The sequence below is a fragment of the Mesocricetus auratus genome, unplaced genomic scaffold (assembly GCF_017639785.1).
Source record: "Mesocricetus auratus isolate SY011 unplaced genomic scaffold, BCM_Maur_2.0 Super-Scaffold_100676, whole genome shotgun sequence".
Classification (NCBI taxonomy): domain Eukaryota; kingdom Metazoa; phylum Chordata; class Mammalia; order Rodentia; family Cricetidae; genus Mesocricetus; species Mesocricetus auratus.
Genome location: NW_024429266.1, coordinates 183,331,091 through 183,352,296, shown reverse-complemented (window position 1 = coordinate 183,352,296; position 21,206 = coordinate 183,331,091). Strand labels below are relative to the sequence as shown.

The following is a 21,206-nucleotide window of genomic DNA, read 5'->3' as shown; positions in this document are numbered from 1 at the left end:
CCGAGCTGCTGTGGGGTTTGCCTAAGGATGGCTGCCACAGGGCCACACATTTGAATGTTTGGAGTTTAGGAAGGGCCAGGAGGTGTCACCGGGTTTGAGGTTTTATTCTCAGTCTCTCTGCCTCCAGCTTGTAGATCAAATGTGAGCTCTCAGCTCCAGCACCAGGCCCCCTGATGGTCATGGGCTCACCCTGAAACTGTAAGCAAGCCCCCAATCAAATGCTTCCCTTTATAAGCTGCCCTGGTCAAGGTGTTTCATCGCAGCAAAGACACCCTAAGAGAACTGGGCCACATGTGGAGCCAGAAGGGAGTTAAGAGAGTGAGTAGGATTCGGGAGGGCTGAACTGAGGGAAAGAGGAAAGCACAGCCGGAATCTTACTTTTTCCATTCTCCTTTATTCCATAAACACCTAGTTACAAGTTGCACAAATCATTTATTTTATAAAGGCAGAGAAGGGCATAGGAAAGTGTGTTCTGTGATGGGGTGGGGGAAGGGACAAAGAGGCGGGAACTAGTCCACTCCCTCACAGCCCTCCAGGACTCGGCATCTGCAGTGGGCTCCGAGGAAGAGGTGGGCAAGGACCCAGGGGAGCGGAGACTGTGATCCCTAAACTCAGAGCTTGCACCCCAAAACCTTCGATGTGTGGCAGGGGCTCAGAGGAAGATGAGGAGGCTTGGAGATGGAGCAGGAAATGAAAACTCAAGTTAGTGTATACAAGATGGGTGGGGTTATCGTGGTGCGGGCATAAAAGACGGAAAGAGTAGGTAAAGGGGCAGTAAAAGGCTCTCCCTGAGGCCCCCAGGGAGAGGTGGGGGCCAGCTTGCCTGTTAATTTAATATTAAATTGGGATGAGGTTGGAAAGGACAACGTTATTTCACGGGATGATCTCTCAGCCTCTCAGCCTGTACCTGGAGAAAAAAGATGGGAGTGTCAGATGGAGAAGACACAGGAGCCTGGGTTCCAGCCACTCAGGGAGCAAGTGTCTCTTACCATGACAGCTAAGCTACACTCCCAAAGGCATCACTAGCTGGGAACCCAGAAGGCATACAGGTCTGCCGCCCAACCTTCTCTGGTCTCATCTTCCATTCCTCCCTCTCAGGCACTTACAAGAGAGGCTGAGAGCCTGGGGCCTTCACCAGTCATAGCGACGGGACTGTCGGGAGGGGGAGTCCTCAGGTCCCTGGATAGCCAGGCGGGGAGGCCCGTCGGCCCTTCGTCCCCCACCCACAGAAGCCTCGTGGCGCCGAAATTCCAGAGGACGCTGCTGCCTGTATCGGGATGTCTCCCTTCGCCATTCGTCATCAAACGCTGCTGCCTCACCTAAGGAAGACAGTGCAGGCATGGAGGGGCCGAGAGTCACAGCCTTCCTGAGCAGAACCGGGCCAAGGTGAGAATAGGGCAGGGAGTCGTGTCGGCACAAGCACTGGAGAGAGCCACCAGGAGTTATACACACCACGGGATCTTAGGAAAGCCACTGATGTGAGAAAGATGAAGTACAGGCAGGAAAGAGGACAACCTTGACCCAGACATGGAAGGGCACGCCACCTCAACACCTGACTACAGTCATGGATGTGACCCAGACACGGAAGGGCACGCCACCTCAACACCTGACTACAATCATGGATGTGACCCAGACACGGAAGGGCACACCACCATAACACCTGACTACAGTCATGGATGTGACCCAGACACGGAAGGGCACGCCACCTCAACACTTGACTACAGTCATGGATCTGCCCCTCCCTGGCAACACCCGACTCAGTCCTGAAGCTGGCCACAAGGCCTCAGCCTAGGGCTCACCACAACCCAGCCTGAGAAACGCCTGTGGGACGGGAAAACTATGGTCTGGTTCGCAGGAACGGACCTGGAGCTCTGCTCAGAAGGAAGGCAGACTCACTTTCATCCAGGTTGATGTAGTCCTGCCGTTCTTCCTGGTCCCCTGTGCGGTGATTTCGGGAGCGCTGGAGGATGTGAGCCCTGTCTCGAATGTGGTGCCCAATGGACATCTGCTCTAGGCCACTGTCTGAGTCCCGGACAGTCCTCCGTGTCTCCCGGATCTGGGATGAGGGGAGCGCGGCACATTCAGTTCACCTCCCTAGGACCCCCTCCAGGCGGAGACGGGGGAGTCGAGTCGTGTACTCACCCCGCCTGGGGCAGAGCGCATCTCAGATGTCTCCTGGTAAACCTTCGGGGCACCATCCCCAGTGTTGGAGTAGGAGATGACAGTGGAGGAAGAAAAGGTCTGGCAGTTGCCTCCAGCGGCCATGTGTTCCTGAGCAGGAAAGGGGAGGTCAGACTGATGAGGGAAGCTACTCTGTGGAAGCGCCCGCCCACCCGCCCGCCCTTCAGAGGCTTGTTCTTGCCACATCTTTCTTAAACTGTGTGACAAGGGGAAAAGATGCTCACTTGCCCAATTCCTCACAGGTCAGCACTGAACACTTAACCACTCGCAGGCAGGAGAGCGGACACAGGCCCAGCGCTCTGGCTCAGTCACGTCACCCAGTCCGCCCTCCTCACTGGCGCACTTACTTCTCCCCCCTGCCTTAACGTGCCCCGGACGGTGGCTGCCACTGAGAGAGGGCCCAGGAGGAGCTGTGAAGCAAGAGTCATACCATGTTCCCAATCATGTCATTCATCATCCCAAACATGTCCATGAAGCCACCAGACTGAGGAAAGATGAAAGACAGTCAGGAAGGCAAAGGAGATATGGTGATGCTGTTTTATCAGAACTAGCACCCAGCTCTGAGTCCAGGCCCCTTCTCTTCCTTATATATTAACTAGAGCACCCAACCTCCTCCTCCACAAACGCTGGCCACCTCCTCAGGCGCTGTGGGCGGTCTGACCCTTCTCTTGCTGCAATTCCTTATCTGAGCCAAGACAACAGATTAAAGCCTCTAACATTCTAACAGTCATGAGAGCATCCCAAACTATCTCCGTGGCCCTCAAGATGCACCTAAGGATGTCACAGTTGTATTTTGCTCAGTGACTAAGAACTTCCAGGTGTCAGAAGCATCTAGATCCAGGATTCTGCGTGTATGTGTGTCTATGAACATTCTATTATTTTTACACGTATGGGTGTTTTGTCTGCATGTATGTCTGTGCACTACATTCATGCAATGTATGGCAGAGGCCAGAAGACATCGGATCCCCTGGGACTGGAAATAAGACAGGTATGAGCTGCCGTGAGGGTGCTGGGAATTGAATCTGGCCGTCTGGAAGAGCAGCCAAGTGCGCTTGAGCCTGCAGCCATCTCTCCAGCCCCAGCTCCGGGATTTACCCAGTGGGCTCTGAACTGGCCAAGGGGATCATTCGGAGCCCATCGCTGAGACTACTCCAAAGGGTTCCATTTGGAAACAACATCTAAGACTGCAGCATGTGTCTGAAATACAGGGGAACCAGGACAGGACTCACCATTCCCAACATCCCAAAAGGAGAGACAGCCCCGGCCTACAGGAACACACGAGGAACACAAGTTAGAACAGCATTCCACCTTAAATACCAAGCAAGGCCCCCCCATCCTTCACTCAGAGTCACAAAGTCCCTTTCCCAGACCCCTGCGCCCACTCCTCGGCCTCGCACACTGAGCACGTCCCTTTTAAGCTGGCTGTAGGGTGACAGCGCTTTAGTGACCACTCTGCATCTCAAGTATGTCGCAACTGTTACCTGCATCCTGCGGCTGGCAGGCCTGGTCGCTGGCATGTTACCATCTGTGATGCTAAGGAAGGGGCTGTATCCAAAGCCACCCGACAGCATGCGGCTCATGTGTTGACGGTGAATTGCGAAGGGGTCCCTGTGGAGTGAGTGTGTAACATAGGTGGCAAAAAAGACCAAGCTGTCAAAACCCAGCCTCCTCAGGATAAGTCAGGGGCACACAGTGGCACGGATACCAACTTCCCTCTGAGAGCGGCCGCTGACAACCCAGCTAGTTCTAACCAGTTCCAGAAGGGAACCCAGAGGTGTGTCTGAACTGCTCAGACCCGAGGCAGAGGGATGTGCGCTCGGCACTCGGGGGCGGCGGGGGCGGGGTGGGGAGGGGTAGTGGGGGTTCCTCACATCAGGAACATGGGATCTTCAGGCTCCACGTCCCTCATGAAGCGGAACATCCTGATCTCAGCTCCAGGGGGCTCCACACTGTGAAGACACGGAGGCCGAGTTCCATGCAGGCGGCCAGGCTTCCGCACACTGGCTCAGCGTAGCCACTCTTAAAGCTGTCTGTCTCTTACACTGTCACTGACCCCTCCAAAGTCCAGGGAAGCCCTTCGGCAGGTGGGCCACACCACCTTCCAGTCCTGGGAGCGAGTGGCTCTCCAAACCCATCTCACGGGTCATGGAATTTTTCCCAAGCCTCTCAGTGTCGTCCCCGTCCCCCCCCCCCCCGCCATCCTCTTCCCCGAGCCATGGTCAGCTCCTCCTCCGACGCCAGGCTCGACGAGAATCCCGAACGGGCGGCCCGCCGCCCCATTAATGACCCCAACTGCTCCCCCTCCTGCTGGCGCCGGCCTCTGCCAGGCCTCCCCGGGCGACATCACTGCCCACCTAGCCGGTCCGCGGCTGTCCCAGCCCGCGCCTCCCGCCGGGCGAGCCGGAGAGGGAGGTCCGCTCCCGGGCTCACCACCCTGCAAGCGCGCAGGCCGCGGCGCCCCAGCCTCACCGGTCCCCGACTCGGGCTCAGCGGCCCATCCGGCCGGCCTCTTCTCGGGGCGCTGCAGGAGCAGGGTCGCGGCCCGGGACGCAGGGATTGGTCCGCGCGGGAGCTTCTCGGCTGCCGCACCGCCTCCTGCCTCAGCTGCCACCTCCGTACCCCCGCCCTCGGCCCGCGGAGCCGAACCTCGGCCAGGCCCGGGCGGAAGTGACGTCACGGCGGGCAGCCCCCGGGGCGGGCCGCGGGAGCCCGGCCCACCGTCGTCATGGGAGGGGGCGGCGCGCGCGGCGGAGCCCGGGAGGGCGGGTCCTCCGGGGCCGGTGGGAGGCCTCATTAAGCCGGCTTGGGGATCGAGGCACCGGAAGAGGCTCCTGCGAAGGTGGGGAGGGCGGGGCGGAGCCGGGAGGGGCCGGCTGGACGCGGCGTGGGGGCAGGGTGTGCCGCACCTTCTTCGCGGGGGCCGGCGCTGTCCGTGGGCGACCAGTGGGGCGGATCCCGGTGGGGACCTTTAAACACCCTGGAGGAGGGGTTGCTGAACGGGGGGACGCGGGGGCCTGTCCTCCGGAGAGACGCTCCGGCGGGCGGGGTCCTCGGAGTGACGCAGAGGAGGAGGAGGAGGTGACAGTTTAGCTCAGGTCTAGTTCGGGTTTGGAAAAGGCCCTCAAGGAAAGGGAATCCAGGTAGGGAGATTGGCCGCCAGAGGGCGCCCCGGGGCCAGGCTGGAATTTAGCGCCGTGGGACTCCGTGTTGGCTTAGGCTTCTGAACCCGACCTGTCTGAAGGTTGAGCCTGCGCAACCGCGTTAGTTCTGAAGGCTGTGTGCTATTTGTCGTCTTGTTTTGGTTTTGGTGCTCAGGGATCCAACCCAGAGCCTCGTGCATGCCAGGCACGTGCTCTGCCGGTACGCTATATATTCCAGCCCCCTTCTCTCTAGCTCTTCAAAGACTTAACTTTCCTTCTAGCAGGTAGGTAGGTCAAGGGACGGAATTTTAGAAGAATAAAGGGTGGAGACTTAAATTAAGCAAAATCACCCAGGGGCGGAGCTAAGAGGCCTGACTCCAAAGCCAAAGGCTGAGATTTTGACATACTAATTGTCTTGCACAAAGTCTGGCTGAGCTGCCTAGCCTCCTCTTTGGGTCAGAGGATCTGAACTGTATTAGGTAGACTTTGACCCACAGAGATCCAAACTCAAAACTCTCCCTAGTTCTTTACTCTGGCTGTCAGCCACTTTGGTACCGTGTGGAATCTGATCCAAAGAGAACGGCTTATTCTCCACAATTCCCTGGGGGAAAGGATCCAAGGTTAGTTAGGAGAAGACTGGGAGCAGAGTCTCAGTTTCTTTCGATTTGATCATTACTAAAATGAAAAAATAGTGTATCCACGAGGTATGCAGGCAGATTGGCAAAATGAAACAAGAATATAAGAATTTTTTTCATTGATATTTTTAGAGATAAATAAAACCTTAAGTCTGTGTCCTGCCCTTTCTTCTGAGTACGCAGAGGGGGGCGAGGCAGTGGTGGCCCACACTTTAACTCAAGAGGCAGAGGCAGGTGGAGCTCTGAGTTTCAGGCTACAGGACAGCCAGGGTTACACAGATACACAGAGAAACCCTGTCTTAAACATCGCGCTCCCCCCGACCCCTGCCGCGCCCCAAAAAAGAGTACGTCAGGGTTGCAGAGACAGGTCAGTGCTAAAATATCTGCCGTTGGTGGGGCCCGAAGATCTCTGTGAGCTAGGGGCTGTCCTGGGCTACATAGTAGGTCTAAAAACCAAACCAACCAAACAAAAATATATATATATATATTTTTAAACACGGGCTGGAGACATGGCTCAGTGGTTAAGAGCATTGGTTGCTTTTCCAGAGGACCTGAGTTCAATTCCCTGCAACCACATGGCAGCTCACAAATATCTATAATGGGATCCAATGCCCTCTTTCTGGCATGCAGGCACACATGCAGATAGAACACACATAAAATATATAACAAAGAAAAACTGGGAAATGGTGGTGCTCATCTTTAATCCCTGTCCTTGGGAGGCAGACAGATCTCTATGAGTTTGGAGGCTAGCCTGGTCTACAGAGAGAGTTCTAGGACAGCCAAGGCTACACGGAGAAACCCTGCCTCAAAAAGAAACAAAAAAGTTCTTGTTTCTATTCCAGATGATCCCAGTATGATTAGAGTTCCAGCTCCAGGGAATCTGACAACCTCTTCAGGCATCCAAGGGTACTCACCTGGCATTCTGACACACATGCATGTAAAATCAATCTAAAACAGAGCACTTACTGCTCTTGCAGAGACCTAGTACAATTACCAGGACCCACTTGGTGACTCACAACCACCAGTAAAACAAAATCCAGTTCCAGGATATTCAATGCCCTCTTCTGGCCTCTGTGGGTATTGCACACACATGGTACACATACATAAGCAAAATAAGTATACCCGGGGAATAAATCTGATCATTAAAAATATTTACTTCCCATGCCTTTAATCCCAGCACTAGCACTCAGGAGGCAGAGGCGGATCTCTGTGAGTTCCAGACCAGCCTGGTCTACAAGAGCTAGTCTAGGACAGCCTCCAAAGCCACAGAGAAACCCTGTCTTGAAAACCCAAAAACAAAGACAAAAAAATTTACTTCCATTAGTGTTCTGCCACCTAGACTTAAAGAGATGCTGCACAAGTTCTTTTTTGTTTTTGCCTCCTTTCAAAGCAAGTTCCTGTCTGGGACAAGGTCCCACTATGTAGCTCTGGGACTGAAGGTGTGTGTTATCACACCTGGCTATCAAAGCAAGTTCTTGTTGCTTGGCCAACCAACTGGTATTTAATGAGCACTTGCCCTGTGCTAGGAATAGTTTATTAAACAAATAGACAAAGCTAAGTAAGATAGTCCCTACCAGCTTGAGGTGTATAGTCTTTTAGCCTCCTTGCTGTGAGTTCTGTTTGTTTTGAGACAGGGTTTTGCTGGAAAGCCCTGGCTGGGAGCACTTGAACTAATGGTCATTCTGCCCTAGCTTCTGGGATGCAAGGATTTCAGTTGTGTGCTACCATAGCCAGCTGTATCTCCATGTTTGTTTTTGTTCCTTCTGTTTGTTTGTTTGTTTTGAGACAGGGTTTCTCTGTGTAACAGTTCTGGATTTCCTGAAACTTGCTCTGTAGACCAGGCTGGCTTCAAACTCAGAGATCTGCCTGCCTCTGTCTCCCAAGACTAAAGGTGTGTGCCATCACTGCCCAACATCTCTATGTTTCTTTTTCTATTATTTGGTATCTTTGTCTCCTGCTTTCAGATGTCTGGAAACCTTTCTCTTCTGTCCCTCAGATTGTAAGAATGTCACTATGAATGTTGGATGTACATCTGTAACCCTGTCTCTCAAATTGTAAGAATGTCACTATGAATGTTGGATGTACATCTGTAATCCCAGCTCTACACATAGCAAGGCTATATGTAAGATGTTGTCAAAAGATATAAATACCAAACAGGAAACCTTAAGAATCTCATACCACCCATTTTTATCTTTGCCTCTGTGTGTGTGTGTGTGTGTGTGTGTGAATCCAGGATTGAACCCAGGACCTTGCATATGGCCGAAAGTGCTCTCCCTTTGAGCTAAGTTTTCACAGCCCTATTTTTATTTGGGACAGTCCACTGTGTGACCCAGACTGATATGAAATTTACTGGATTGGAGTCCTGATCCTCCTATTCTCACCAACCAAGTGGTGGGATTCTAAGCATATGGTGCCCTGTCTTTTCATGATTTTGTTTTTATTAAAATCTATTATGTTCATTTGTGTATGGGGTGCATATATCAGGACATACATGTGGAGGTCAGAAGGCAGTTTGGAGGACTCAGTTCTCTTCTTCCACTATGTGGGCTCCAGGAAGTCAAAGTCACAGTGTCAGGGTTGGTGGCAACTGCTTTTTACCTGCTGAACCATCTCACTGGCTCTACATGATTTTATTTTAAGATTTATTTAGGCTAGGCATGATGACTCACACCTTTAATCCCAGCACCTGGGAAGCAGGGGGAGGAGGAGATTTCTGAGTTCCAGGCCAGCTTGGTCTACATGGTAAATTCCAGGCCAGCTGGGACATTGAGAGACCTTGTCTCAGAAAAAGAAAAGATTTATTTATTTCAAATGTATGAGTGATGAGTGTTTTGCTGGCAAATGTGTCTGTGCTTGCCTGAGGGCATGCAGGAGTCAGAAGAGAGAAAGTGTCAAGGACCCTTGATTGAAGTCAGGATAGTCGGATAGTCTTAAGCCACTATGTGGATACTGGGAACTGAACCTGTGTCCTCTGCATGAGCAGCCAGTGCTCTCGGGCTCTCAACCACTGAGCCGTCCCTCCAGCCCCTCTACATGACTTTAAATGAGTGGATCTCCTCTCCTAGGAATGTTTACAAATTACAGCGTAACCTTTATTAGACATAGCTTGAAATCTGGATTTGTTTGTTTCTCCTGAACCAAAAGTTCTTGAGCTGGGCTCGGGATGTAGCCCAGTGTCAGAGAGCTTGCCTTGTACACACAAGACCATGCCTTGGGTCCTCAGCAACACACACACACACACACACACACACACACACACACACACACACACACACACACACACACACACACACCCCGACAGGTGAGACTAAAAGAGGAGATACGAGAGCTCATTTTCAGCATGTTGGTGACATACACAGGCAGCTCTCTAGGAATTGAAGGGATATAATTTACAAGCAACCAGCAGTTATGTCTGTCTGCTTCTTTTCTCCTCTCTCTCCCCCTCCCTCTTCCCTCTCCCTTCTCTGCCCGATCAATGAAGGAGGAAAGAGGCTTCCTCAAGGGATGAGGCTACCGGACTAGGACTGACTGTGCCTCCTTCATCTGCGGGTTGTCTGGCTGGAGTCAGTCAGGAAAACCTTGAGTGGGTAGAGAACGCCCTCTTTGGATGTGAGGTCACACATCTGGAACCCACCCAGGACAGCTGGATATTTGTACAGAGTGAGGGTGGAGAAACGTTGTAAGCAGGGAATTACAACAGCCTGTTTGTATTTTAAATCGAAAGGCCGTTTACACATTCCTGGAAACTTTCTTTTGAGCTTGTTGCACAATATAGCAGGTACAGAGATAGGGAAACCAAGGTAGGTGTGAAGACACAAACCTCCTTAACTCACTGTTGACAATCACGATCTGTTGTCAAGTCTCTGAGCAGGAGGGACAGGTCAGGAAAGGGAAGGGAAGGAAGGGAAGGAAAGGGAAGGAAGGGAAGAAGGGAAGGGAAGGAAGGGAAGGAAAGGGAAGGAAGGGAAGAAGGCAAGGGAAGGCAAGGGAAGGGAAGGGAAGGGAAGACGAGGTCTAGTGTGGTCCCTTTGGTGGATACTTGCGCTGAGGGAAGTACCATCAGCCAGACAGGAAATGGGGGGAGACTTCTGCTGCACCCTGTTACTGTGAGACTCCGTGGAGCCCAGGAGAGAGGAAAAAGAGCTGAAATTGTGAGTCTGGACCTCGGGAATAAAGCCAGTGCTAGGGACTTTGGAGTCACCAGTGTCTGAGTTTTGTGGTTGGTGGTGGGACTTGGACGGACGCCCGTGATGGAGCAGCCTAGGGAGAATGCACAGACCCTGTCCAAGTCCATCCTCACTGTTCTTTCTTTAGTCCAGCTTGCTAGGCCAAGTCAGTGCCTCCCATTTTCACTAGCCTTTTCTTTACTGGTCTGTGTAATGTGTGAAAACTCTAAACACACACCTAAGGTAAAGTATCTAGCACAGCAGACAGACTAGCTCTCTGACATTCTAATTACGAATTGCAAGGGTTGGATGTGGGCAAGAAGGCAGGCTGCAGGCTGGGTTAATAGCTCAGTAGTAAGGCTTGTGATTAGCGTGTACAAAGTCCTGGGTTCAATCCCCAGCAGGCTCCTTAAAAAATCAAAACAAAAAAAGTAAGGGGGCTGAATAGATGGCTCAGTGGTTAAGACAACATACTGAGCTTTCAGAGAATGGAATTCAAAAATGATCCAACTGTCACCTGTACTTATGCACACATATTCACACAGAGACACACATAATTTAAGATCAAATAACTTTTTTTTTTAAGGAGGTAGCTTTAAATAGATCTAAGATTCTGGTAACTAATATGGTAGCTGCTAGCCACAAAGAACTATTTAAATAGGGCTGATGGTGTAGTGCAATGGTCTGAGCCTTGATTAGCATGTATTAGGCCCTAAGTCTGACTCTTTGCAGAGCAAAAACAAATAACAAGAGTTAAATAAATAATTATCTTTCGGCCGGGCATTGGTGGCGCACACCTTTAATCCCAGCACTCGGGAGGCAGAGGCAGGCGGATCTCTGTGAGTTCAAGGCCAGCCTGGTCTACCGAGCGAGTTCCAGGACATCCTCCAAAACAATACAGAGAAACCCTGTCTTGAAAAAACCAAAAAAAAATTATCTTTCTTAGTGAAACTAACCACTGTTACTTTTTTTTTTTTTTTTGAGAGAGAGGGTGTTTATGCAGTATGAGTATCCAACTCAGGACTTTATGCACAAGAGGCAAAACACTTTGCAACATCCCCAGCCCTTGAGCTAGCCATATTTTCTTTTTCTTTCTTTCTTTCTTTTTTTTTTTTCCGAGACAGGGTTTCTCTGTGTAGTCCTAGCTGTCCTGGAACTCGCTCTTGTATACCAAGCTGCCCTCGAACTCACAGAGATCCACCTGCCTCTGCCTCCTGAGTGCTGGGATTAAAGGTGTGTGTCACCATCGCCTGTCTAAATACTGTCTTTCTTATTATGGATTTTTTCTGAAAGCCTGAAAAGCATTTTGGAGAGTAATATGAGGGAGAAAATGAATGGACAGCAGAGATTTGGGCCAGAGTCAGCTCTTCTGGGAGAACAAGTAAAGGAGAGAGAAGAGAGAAAAGCCAACCCACCAAATGAAGATCGAGGCTTGGTGGCACACGCCTGTAACCCCAGCACTCACAATCACTAAAGTTTGAGGCCAGCCTGGTCTACTTAGCCAGACCCCACCTAAAAATGAAAGCCAAAGGTTCCAAAGTACAACGGTAAAACCGATACCTCGCCAGCAAGAAAGTTCAGGAAGAAATAGAAAAGCACTAAAATTTTCCTAGAGCAAGGTCAGTCTAAATATAGGGAATTTGCTACATAGAAAGTTCAAGGACAGCACAGCCTACATGTCAAAACCCTACTTCTAAAAAGAAAAAGCAGGCTGGTGATGCAGTCAGCTAGTACAGCACTTGCCTAGCACACACGAGACCTGGGTTCGGTTCCCGGGACTGCATGAAAATGGTCTTGGCGGTACACTATTAATTCCAGCACTCAGGCGATGGAGGGTGAGCATCCAAGCCATCCTTGCTACATATGGACTTGGGGGTCAGCTTGGAATACAAGAGGCTATCTCAAAACAAAAACAAAAAAGTAAACAAAACAGCTGGAGGTGTATCTTCTGACGATTGTGGCCTCAAATTCTATTATTAGCAAACATAGAGACAAAAACATTCATACTTCAATAAACTTTAATTGCCCTCTTAGTAGCTGTTAAGGACTGTGGTAAATAGTGGAGAGACGAAACTGAATGAAAAAGACATGATCCCATGGGGGCTGGAGAGATGGCTCAGCAGTTAAGAGTACTGACTGATCCTCCAGAAGACCTGGGTTCAACTCTCAGCACCCACATGGCAGCTCACAACTGTCTGTAAATCCAGTTTTCCAGTTTCAGGAGGCCTGAAACTTCTCAGGGCAAAACACTAATGCACATTAAAAAAATAAATAAATAAAAAGACATGATCCCTGCTGGTAGCATTACAGATGAAGAGCTTGTCACATCACAATACAGCCTAGGGGCTGGAGAGATAGCTCAGAGGCAGTGGCTGCTCTTTCGGTGGGCCTGAATTCCATTCCCCACACCCACAGGATGGCTCACAACCACCTGTAATTCAGTCTCAAGGGATCCAGAACCTTCTTCTGGTCTCTGTGGGACTACAGGTAAGTAAGTGGCGCAAGCAAAACACCCACAATATAAAATAAAAATAAATACAAAAAAATTTTAGCCGGGCATTGGTGGCACTCGCCTTTAGTCCCAGCACTAAGGAGGTAGAGGCAGGTGGATCTCTTGTGAGTTCGAGACCAGCCTGGTCTACATGAGCTAGTTCCAGGACAGCCTCCAAAGCCACAGAGAAACCCCGTCTCGAGAAACAAACAAACAAAACAACCAAAAAACAAAAATTAAGCTTGATATGGAGACACAATAGAAATTTAAATTTCTTCAGCTAAAATTGGCTTATATCTGAGTATAATTTTTTGTTGTTTTTTGTTTTTCGAGACAGGGTTTCTCCGTGGCCTTGGAGACTGTCCTGGAACTAGCTCTTGTAGTCCAGGCTGGTTTCGAACTCACAGAGATCTGCCTACCTTTGCCTCCCTAGTGCTGGGATTAAAAGCATGTACCACCAGCCTGAGTAGATTTTTGATGGTGGATAAGACTAATGAAACAACCAGACTAGCCAGGTGTTGGTGGCACATCACACACACACACACACACACACACACACACACACACACACACACACACACACAAAGAAGCTGGAGACTTCACTAAGAGCGAGCTTGAAGCAGTTAGAAGGGAACACTTCCTAGCAAGACCAACTTCTAGGAACTCAGCCCGATGTTATGGCTTCCAGAGGCTCTGGCCTTTCTTATTCTCACCCAGGATCTCCTTTTTCCCACTTTCAGAAAGTGTGTAAGCACAGTTTTCCTCCCTATTCAATTCGTGGGAAATCTCTGTAGAGTGTAGAGTGACAGAATTCTAGGAATAGGCAGACCTCAGCAGTCCTTCCACGGAAAGCAGCAAACGTTACCATAACACTGACCCGAGGCATACAGACAGACCTTAAAGGACCGCCCTGTCCTGGTGGGTTCTCAACATCCCATTACCTCCAAATTCACCCTAAGTCTCCCAGCCGTTTCCTCATAAAGCCAAACTCCGGGCGACTGATCTGCGGTCTAACCAGATAGGAACAGACATTAGGTGCTTCCTCCGTGTGGGAGGTAGCTCAGATGCGGTCCCGTCCTATCGTCCTGTAGCATTTCCCCGGTCCCTGCAGACCCAAATGTCCACGCTCTTTTAGATTTCCATGCACTCCCTTGGGCCTTGGGGCAGGATTCCCATTCTCTGCCTCGCCATCTCCCTGGAATTTTCCACTGCAGCTGCCTCCTCTCCTAGACACCCCTTCCTGGGCAAAATTCCCGGCTCCCTCCGCCTCCCCTTCCCTAATCACACCTCATTCCCACCCCCAGTCTTGAGGCCCAGCCCACAGTCCAGCCCACTCCCCACGGTCCGTCCCACACCTCACAGAAACCTTGGTGGCCCCATTTAGAGAAATAGGAAACCAGGCCTATGTGACAGGGTGAACTAGGGGGTCCCAATCTCTTTCCAGAGCGGGAGAGAAAGGACAGTCGAGGGGCTCGTCCCCTGTAGGGCTGGAGTGGGGGGAGTGGCTCTCCTCGCATCCCCTTATAAGGCAGGGCAAGCAGTTAGGATCCTGGATTGGCTGATTCAAATGAGCATTCCACCTGGCAACAGGGTTTCTATTGGTTCTCAGGAAAAATAGGAGGAAGGTGGATGGAGGTTGTTGGTGGCGGTGATTGGAGGGGGGGGATGGGAGTGGAGGTGACCGGAGTTGAGGGCGGTTACCAGGGCAACAGGGTAAGAGCCCAGCAGGGTGTCCGAGACAGCAGGCGGGGCTGGGAGGTGGAGTAAGAAGGCCGAGGAAAAAAAAAGAAGGCAGGAGGGAGAGGAACGAGACCATCCCGGAGGGAGCTAGACTGGGGGCCGGGGGGGGGGGGTTGGAGCCAGAGAGGCCACAGAGATGGAATATGGTGAGAGGTCGCTGAAGACTTTAGTCACTGAAGTCTGAAATGGAAAGATCTCAGAAAAGGTGGGCCGAATCCTGCCAGGAAAAACCAGGGTGGGGCTCCCCGATTTATGAGGCCAAGACGGAGAAACTGAATAGAGTCAGAGAAACCAGGAGGTGTGTACAAAAGATGGTGTGTGTTGACTCACATGCTAAATGATGGTGGCGATCAACAATGGCTATATTATTTTTCCTAATTTATTTGAGGGTGACAAGAGGTCTCACTGTGTTGCCCAGGATGCTTTCAAACTAATGACAATCCTCCTGCCTCAGCCTCCCAAGTGCTGGTATAGATCATTTGCCTCCAAATGTCTTTATTAAGAAAATGAAAATTTGGAGGTGAAGAGTAATGGTAATGACGAACACGTACACACACACACACACACACACACCAAAGACAATCTTTTCCCAGAGCCCAGCCCTCTAGTACCATCATATTTCTGACTTCAAATCCACATCTCAGCCCCTGCGTCCTTCTGAAACCCCAGGTTCTCAAAATGGTCCACAGACGCTGAACCCAGGGGTGAGGAGCTGAAGATGTGTGCAATAGGGTGTGGCTGGAGCTCCAGGTGTTCGCCAAGAAGGCGGCGAGAATACAGAAAGACAGGGAAGGTGGCGAGAAAAGCCAATCGAGGTGAAATGCGAAGGGGCAGAGGGGTGGAAATCAGCTAAGTGTCTAGGGCCAGGTGCCTGAGTCAGGTAAGACCACCGTGTTGCCTGGGGAGGGTAGAGAGACGCACGCACGCGGCACAGGGAATGAGAAGCCCACGGTTCTAAGAGAGGTCGAGGACTGCAAGACAGAAGGGAGTTGAAGAGAAACGGGAGGACCTGGCAAATAAAAGTGAGGTGAGACTTGAGACAGGTAGGGAGGTAGAATAAAGAGGCAGAAGAGGAGATCAGAGACCTCGGACACCCCTCAGATCAAGGAAACGGACGGCAAGGAACCCGCCAAGGACCAAAAATGTCAGGTCCAGCCAAGGCCCAGACTGTCCTTTGCACTCTCCCTTGTCCTCCTCAAGGCCACCTAGAGAAAGCGGACACGAGAGAGAAATGGAAGTGGCTCGTCCGCCTTCTTCCTCTTCTTCCAGCTTTTGGTTTCTGGAATACCTGCCCAGTCTCTCCATCTAACGCCCCCCACCCCGCCGCCGCCGCCGCCGCAGCCCCCCTCCCCTCCCTTCAGCAACATTTCAGGGCTTTGAGGAGGTCAGCAGGAGTCTGGCCACCTCTCCAGCACGCCCCCAGGAGCCAGACTCCAGCTCGCAGGCAGTAGGCTGGGTTTTGGAACGGTGTCTCCCCGCTGGAACCCCACCCCTTCCCACCTCCTCGCCCCAGCCCGCTCCCTCCCGAGCCGTCAGTCTCTCCATTTCCCCCGTCTCGTCCTTCCTCCCGCCCCCCTCGCTCTCCCGCCCTTCGCTTTCATCCTCCTATCCCCACCTCTCCAACCTCCTCTTTCATCCCCCTCCCCTCCCCTCCCTCCCCGCTCTCGCCTGCCCCACCCCTGGGAAGCCCCTCCCGTCGGGCAGCGCCGCCTTAAAAGCGGGTTCCCTTCCCGGGGGCGGCAGCGGCTGGTCGGCGGCAGCTCTGCTGGTGCGGGGGCGGCGAGCAGGACCGAGCGACCGCGACCGGAGCGCGCCGGCCACCGCCCGCATCACCCTCCCGCCCGCCCTCCGGACGGCCGCAGCCCTGCGGGTCTCGGCTCGGGACCCACCCCCGCCCCACCCCGCGCGCCTCTGCCGCCTCTTGCAGAGAGCCAGCTTGCCGAGCGGCCGTCGCTGCCGCTGCCGCCGCCGCCACCGCGCCAAGTTCCGGCCGCGGCCACCCTCCGCCGTCCAGGGCCCCTCCGCCTCGGCCCCGGGACCCCGGCTCCCCGCCAGCCCCGGCCCCGGCACCATGTCGGAGAAGAGCGTGGAGGCAGCGGCCGAGCTGAGCGCCAAGGTACGGGCAGGGGCGGCGGCGGCCCGGCACCCGGGCGGCCCCGGAATCGGCGCGGTCGTTCGCGCCCGGTCGCCCCCGACGGCCCCGAGCGGCCCTGGCGCCCGGTCCCCGCGGACCCCGCTGCGCCCTCCCCCCGCTCGGAGCCCGGCGCTGCCTGCCCCGCTCGGCGTCGCCAGCGCCCTCTAGCGGCCCAGCGCGCGGTGGCTCGGGCCTCGCCGCCCGTCCCCGCCATCCCCACCCCTCGTGTGCCCCGCCGCGCCCGCCGCGGCCCGGTCCGCCCTCCCGTCGGAGAGCGGCGCGTCTCGCCTTCCGGGCCCGGTGTCTGTGCCGCGGCTCCAGGCCTCTTTCCACTGTGACCTCACCTTTCCTCTGCTAAGCGGTTTGGGATCCTCAAGTGTAAACAGGACTCTCGGGGGAGGCTACTCCTCGGCCCCTCCCTCGCGGGCGGCCCGACCGTCCGTGCTCGTTCCCGGAGGGCTGCGCCTCTCCGGCACCCTCTTTCTGCCCATCCTCATCCGTTTTCCCTCCACCACCGACTTTCAGTTTTCATTTTGTCGCCTCCCCTCATGTCGAATTCCTAAAAATCAGAAAGGTGGAGCGAATAGCCTTCGAAAAAGCCGAAACGGCAGCATCGCTTGACCATACGTCAAGCTGTCTTTGCTCGCAGCACCTGCCTTTCCCGGCCTCATCCCTTTGCCCTTGCCTGCCTTCCAGCCTTCCTCTAATTTCCCCAGGGAAACTGCGGAGTGTCGCTTAGGGAAATTAATGCGGCCGGGCTTGGGGGCTGGGAGCCTAGTCTTTTGGAGGGGGCAGTATAGTTGTGGAGGCTAAAGTAGAAGGAGAGGGGACATGTGAGATCTGACAAGGTGTGCCTGCGTGGCCCTCCGGTGGGTTGTGCGGCGGCATGTGACTTCACTGAGTAGGCGTCTTTGTATGTCTGAGATCCAGCGAGTGTGTGGGACTGCCCGTGTCAGTTACATGTGTGCTTGTGGAGACCGAAACGTTCCGGAGGCATGTTGCCGCTTGGTGAGTGCCGAGTGTCTACGCTGTGCTCCTGGGAGAGTGTACCAGAATGTCCAAACATTGGGCCATGTGTCTCCAGAGCGCGTGGGCGCTCCCCTGTAGATGTATGTGTGAGTTGGTGTCAGCTTGCGTGAGCTTGTGTACCCGTGTAGAGGCCAGAGAGCTGCTTAGCACTGGGCAGGTCACATACCCGCCTGGCAAAGAGATCATGGAAGGACAGTGACCAGAAGGACAGGACCCAGGAGGAGAGGGGCCAGCCCTGTGGACTTTGGTCCCTGGTATTCTCTCTCCCTCTTCCCCTCACCCCTCCATCAACCTCGATGGGAAACGCAGGCCAGGGCCTGACTCCAGCCAAACTGCCTGGCCTAGGATGTAAGGAAAATCTCACCTGGTAGTACAAGGCCAGCCCCACCATGTGACAAATGACAACAAACAGAACGAAGAAGAGCCCTGCTTGGAGCGGGGGTCAAGTGTTCTTGTGCCCTGCTCCTAAAGGGAAAGCAAAGTCGGGTGTCTCCAGGCCAGTCACTGGACACCGAGTCCCTCCTCTACCCAGTCTTGCTCTAGAAAGGATCTACTAGGGAACCTCCAGCCCACTTAGGATCCTGCACGTAGAGTTGCACACTAGCATAGATAAGATCGTAGGAGACTGTGCACCTGCCAAGGAGTGCGCTGGGGAGAAAAGCAGACTCTACACGGGCAGGGAGGCTGGGATGCCCAGAGGCGCTCACCCACAGGCGCATCTCCCTCCGTGGGATAGAATAGGACTTCCCGCACCTGCGGGATCTTGGAATGGAGGGGAGGACAGCCTGGTGGGAGGGGCCTCTGGACAGGTAACTCCCCCATCCTTTCTCCTAACTCTGAATGTTTCTTTTACCCGGCTTTACCTTTATTTCCACAGAAAATTTCCACTTCTTCTCTTCCGCCATTCCAGTCCATATCCCATGACGGGGCGGGGGGGAGAAGGCACACTGAAACTTTTGCTGGGGACAGGAACGGATGTGGGAATATACTAGGGTGACCGTCATAACCCTGTGCTGCTTTGCCAAGTAGGAACAGGAGATTAGGGAGACACAGACAGGGAAACAAAGGCCTCAGAAGCTGAAGGGGAAGCTGGGAGGATGCCCAGGGGAGAGAGTACTTAGGCAAAGGCCCCTGAGGTAGACAAAAGGCAGAGCAGGGCAAGCAGAGAGGGTGAAGGGGGCGGGGCATCGCTGCTGGCAGATGGGGGATTTGCTTTGCGGAGCAGAAGTCTTAGGGCCAGGGAGGTTTGGAAGAACTTGATGGGGTGGGCGCCTCAGCTACGCTTAGCTGTTTGCTCCCCCTTTTATCGTCGCTTTCCCACTCCCTTTGGGTCTTGGGGTAGGAGGGCTCTGCTATCGGCCGGCTATGACCCAAATCTAAGGACCTGAGGACGCCTGCTGCGCCTTAAGCTGTGGCCACCATCACGCAACACCTTTGACCGAGCTGCAGAGTTGGAGAAACAGTCTGGGGTACTCAAGGACTGTGATCATTCTGCCTTGCAGGACCTGAAGGAAAAGAAGGAGAAGGTGGAGGAGAAGGGCGGCCGGAAAGAACGGAAGAAAGAAGTGGTGGAGGTATGGATGGAGGCGGTGTGCAGAAGGTGGTCCCGCTTTGCCCCAGCGTCCGTCCTCCCTCCTCTTACCTTCCTGGCGGTGCTGGGGTCCTGCCTTCCTCTTGATCCCTCCTCTTGCCTTCCCTGAGTCCTATCCAGTGAGTGGCAACACAGCCATCCTGACAGAGCTCACTGTCTTGGTCCCCGTAGGAGGAGGAGAATGGAGCTGAGGAGGAAGAGGAAGAAACTGCTGAGGATGGAGAGGATGACGATGAAGGGGATGAAGAAGGTAGGGAGGGGCCGGGAAGGCTGGGCTGGGAAGGTTGGGGCTCAAAGGAGCAGAGTGAGGAAGCAGTTGACCACCACAAGCCAGGCTGAGGGTAACCATGGGGTCGATGTGGGTCTGTGCCCGGAGCCTCCCGTCCTTCCCCAATGACTTGTTTCTGGCTCCTCAGATGAGGAAGAGGAGGAGGAGGAGGATGAAGGCCCTGTGCGGAAGAGAACTGCTGAAGAGGAGGTTTGACTGGGTTGGGACCTGAGGGACTGTCAAGAATATACAGGGGCTGGGTGCCCTTTGGATTTGGACCCAGGTCCTTGTGGCACAGGCAGGGGCTGGAGCAGGGCCAGCAGGAGCAGGGGTGATCTCCTTCATGCAGCTACCTCAGCTTTTATCCTTTCCACAGGATGAAGCAGATCCCAAGAGGCAGAAGACAGAAAATGGGGCGTCGGCGTGAGCCCCTGCCAGTGGGCTTGGGGATGGGCGGCCCCTCAGGTCCTGGAGGTGGGGCGGGAACACACAAGTACAGCCCCCCTCTCCCGGCCCCCTGCTCTGGCCCTGCCCCAGAGCCAACCCTTGTCCTCCGACCCAGTCTCTCATTTCCGTCTCTCTAGACACTGCTCCTCCACCCCTACCGCCATCGTTGCAGCCCCTGACACCTCCCCTGAGCTCCCCAGCCGGCCCTCACTCTGCATTCCCTCACCATCCCGTGTGTCCCAGGCCTTGCAAAGCCTCTCCTTACCCTTGCCACCCCAGCCTCTCAGCCTGCCCGTCTCTCACCTGCCTGATCCCTGGGTCTCCCTCAGATTCCCTCCTCTCAGACAGCGCCAGGCCGGGGTGGGGCCGGGGTTGGGGCCAAGCCCCGAAGCTGCCCCCCTCCCCTTTTTGTATAATTTAATAAAGAAACGGTCGCGCTTCTGTTTTTAACCTGTCTCCTAATTTCCCAGAGTCCAGTCAGTCCCTGAAAGGGTAGGGAAAGGGTGGCTGACCTCGTAACCAGATCACAGGGGTGCGATGAGCCCTCCAGGGGTGGACTGGGAACCCAGGTCTGCCTCTGGGAGCTGACTTGTGTTTTGGGTTCCTGGGGATGTTCCTCAGCAGTGCACACAAGATCTAACCCACACAACATCTAGACACTGCTGAGCCCAGTGGAAAGCTACCAGCTCCGTTGTGCTGAACCAGGCAGATAGGCAGATAGAAACAGCTCTAGAAACAGGAAGTCCCGCCCCAAAGTGGAAGAGACTGGTAGACTTGAGTCTGGCTCGGCTAGGGTTTTGGAAAGAACGGCTGAACATGGACGTGTTTTGACGTGTGGGGAGCAGGGTCCTCTTAAGCGAGGGAGGGCTCCAGAGTTACTTATCAAGTCTGTCTCCTTGTCACTGTCTTCTGGTTTTCTCAGCTGAGCTGATCTGGGAATCAGATTCCGTTTGAAGACAGTCGCACTGTGCAGCCCTGGCTGGCTTCAAACTCAGAGAACTGCCTGCCTCTGCCTTCCAGGTGCTGAGATAGAGGTCTTTTGTTGTTGACACAAGGAATACCTTGCAACCCACGATGTCCCTGAATTCACTAGGTAGCCCAGGGATGTCTGAAACTCCTTTCAAATCCCCCCCAAAGTCTAGGATTACAATTAAGTGCCATGTCCTGACTTTTCAGTCTTTCTTGAGTTTGCTCTGTTACAAGATTTCTGCATTATTCCATCTATATAAACCTTTGCCTTCATTTTTTAGCACAGAATCTGGGGGGGGGGGGGGGACTTTGAAGATGGTAAAGTATCCTATCATCAAGAGATAACTATCTGATGAACTCATCAGTTACTGGTACTTGCTGCTCTTTCAGAAGACCTGAATTTGGTTTCCAGCAT

The 21,206-nt window shown here is 53.5% G+C and overlaps 1 protein-coding gene across 2 annotated transcripts; it reads right to left on the bottom strand.

The window, feature by feature from the left end:
- Positions 1-374: 374 nt before the first annotated feature.
- Positions 375-4,787, bottom strand: Mlf2 (myeloid leukemia factor 2). 2 transcript variants are annotated; one of them, XM_005066004.4, is made up of 9 exons: positions 4,651-4,787; positions 4,053-4,130; positions 3,663-3,789; positions 3,411-3,446; positions 2,612-2,665; positions 2,143-2,271; positions 1,897-2,056; positions 1,107-1,319; positions 375-907 (listed from the first exon to the last, which is right to left on the bottom strand). In XM_005066004.4, exons 2-8 carry the CDS (start codon positions 4,100-4,102, stop codon positions 1,132-1,134), a joined length of 744 nt encoding a protein of 247 aa, XP_005066061.1. In that variant the 5' UTR covers positions 4,103-4,130; positions 4,651-4,787; the 3' UTR covers positions 375-907; positions 1,107-1,131. The 2 variants fall into 2 exon arrangements, with proteins under 2 accessions (XP_005066061.1, XP_040595028.1); XM_040739094.1 differs by lacking the exon at positions 4,651-4,787 and adding an exon at positions 4,536-4,558.
- Between the last annotated feature and the right edge of the window lie 16,419 nt (positions 4,788-21,206).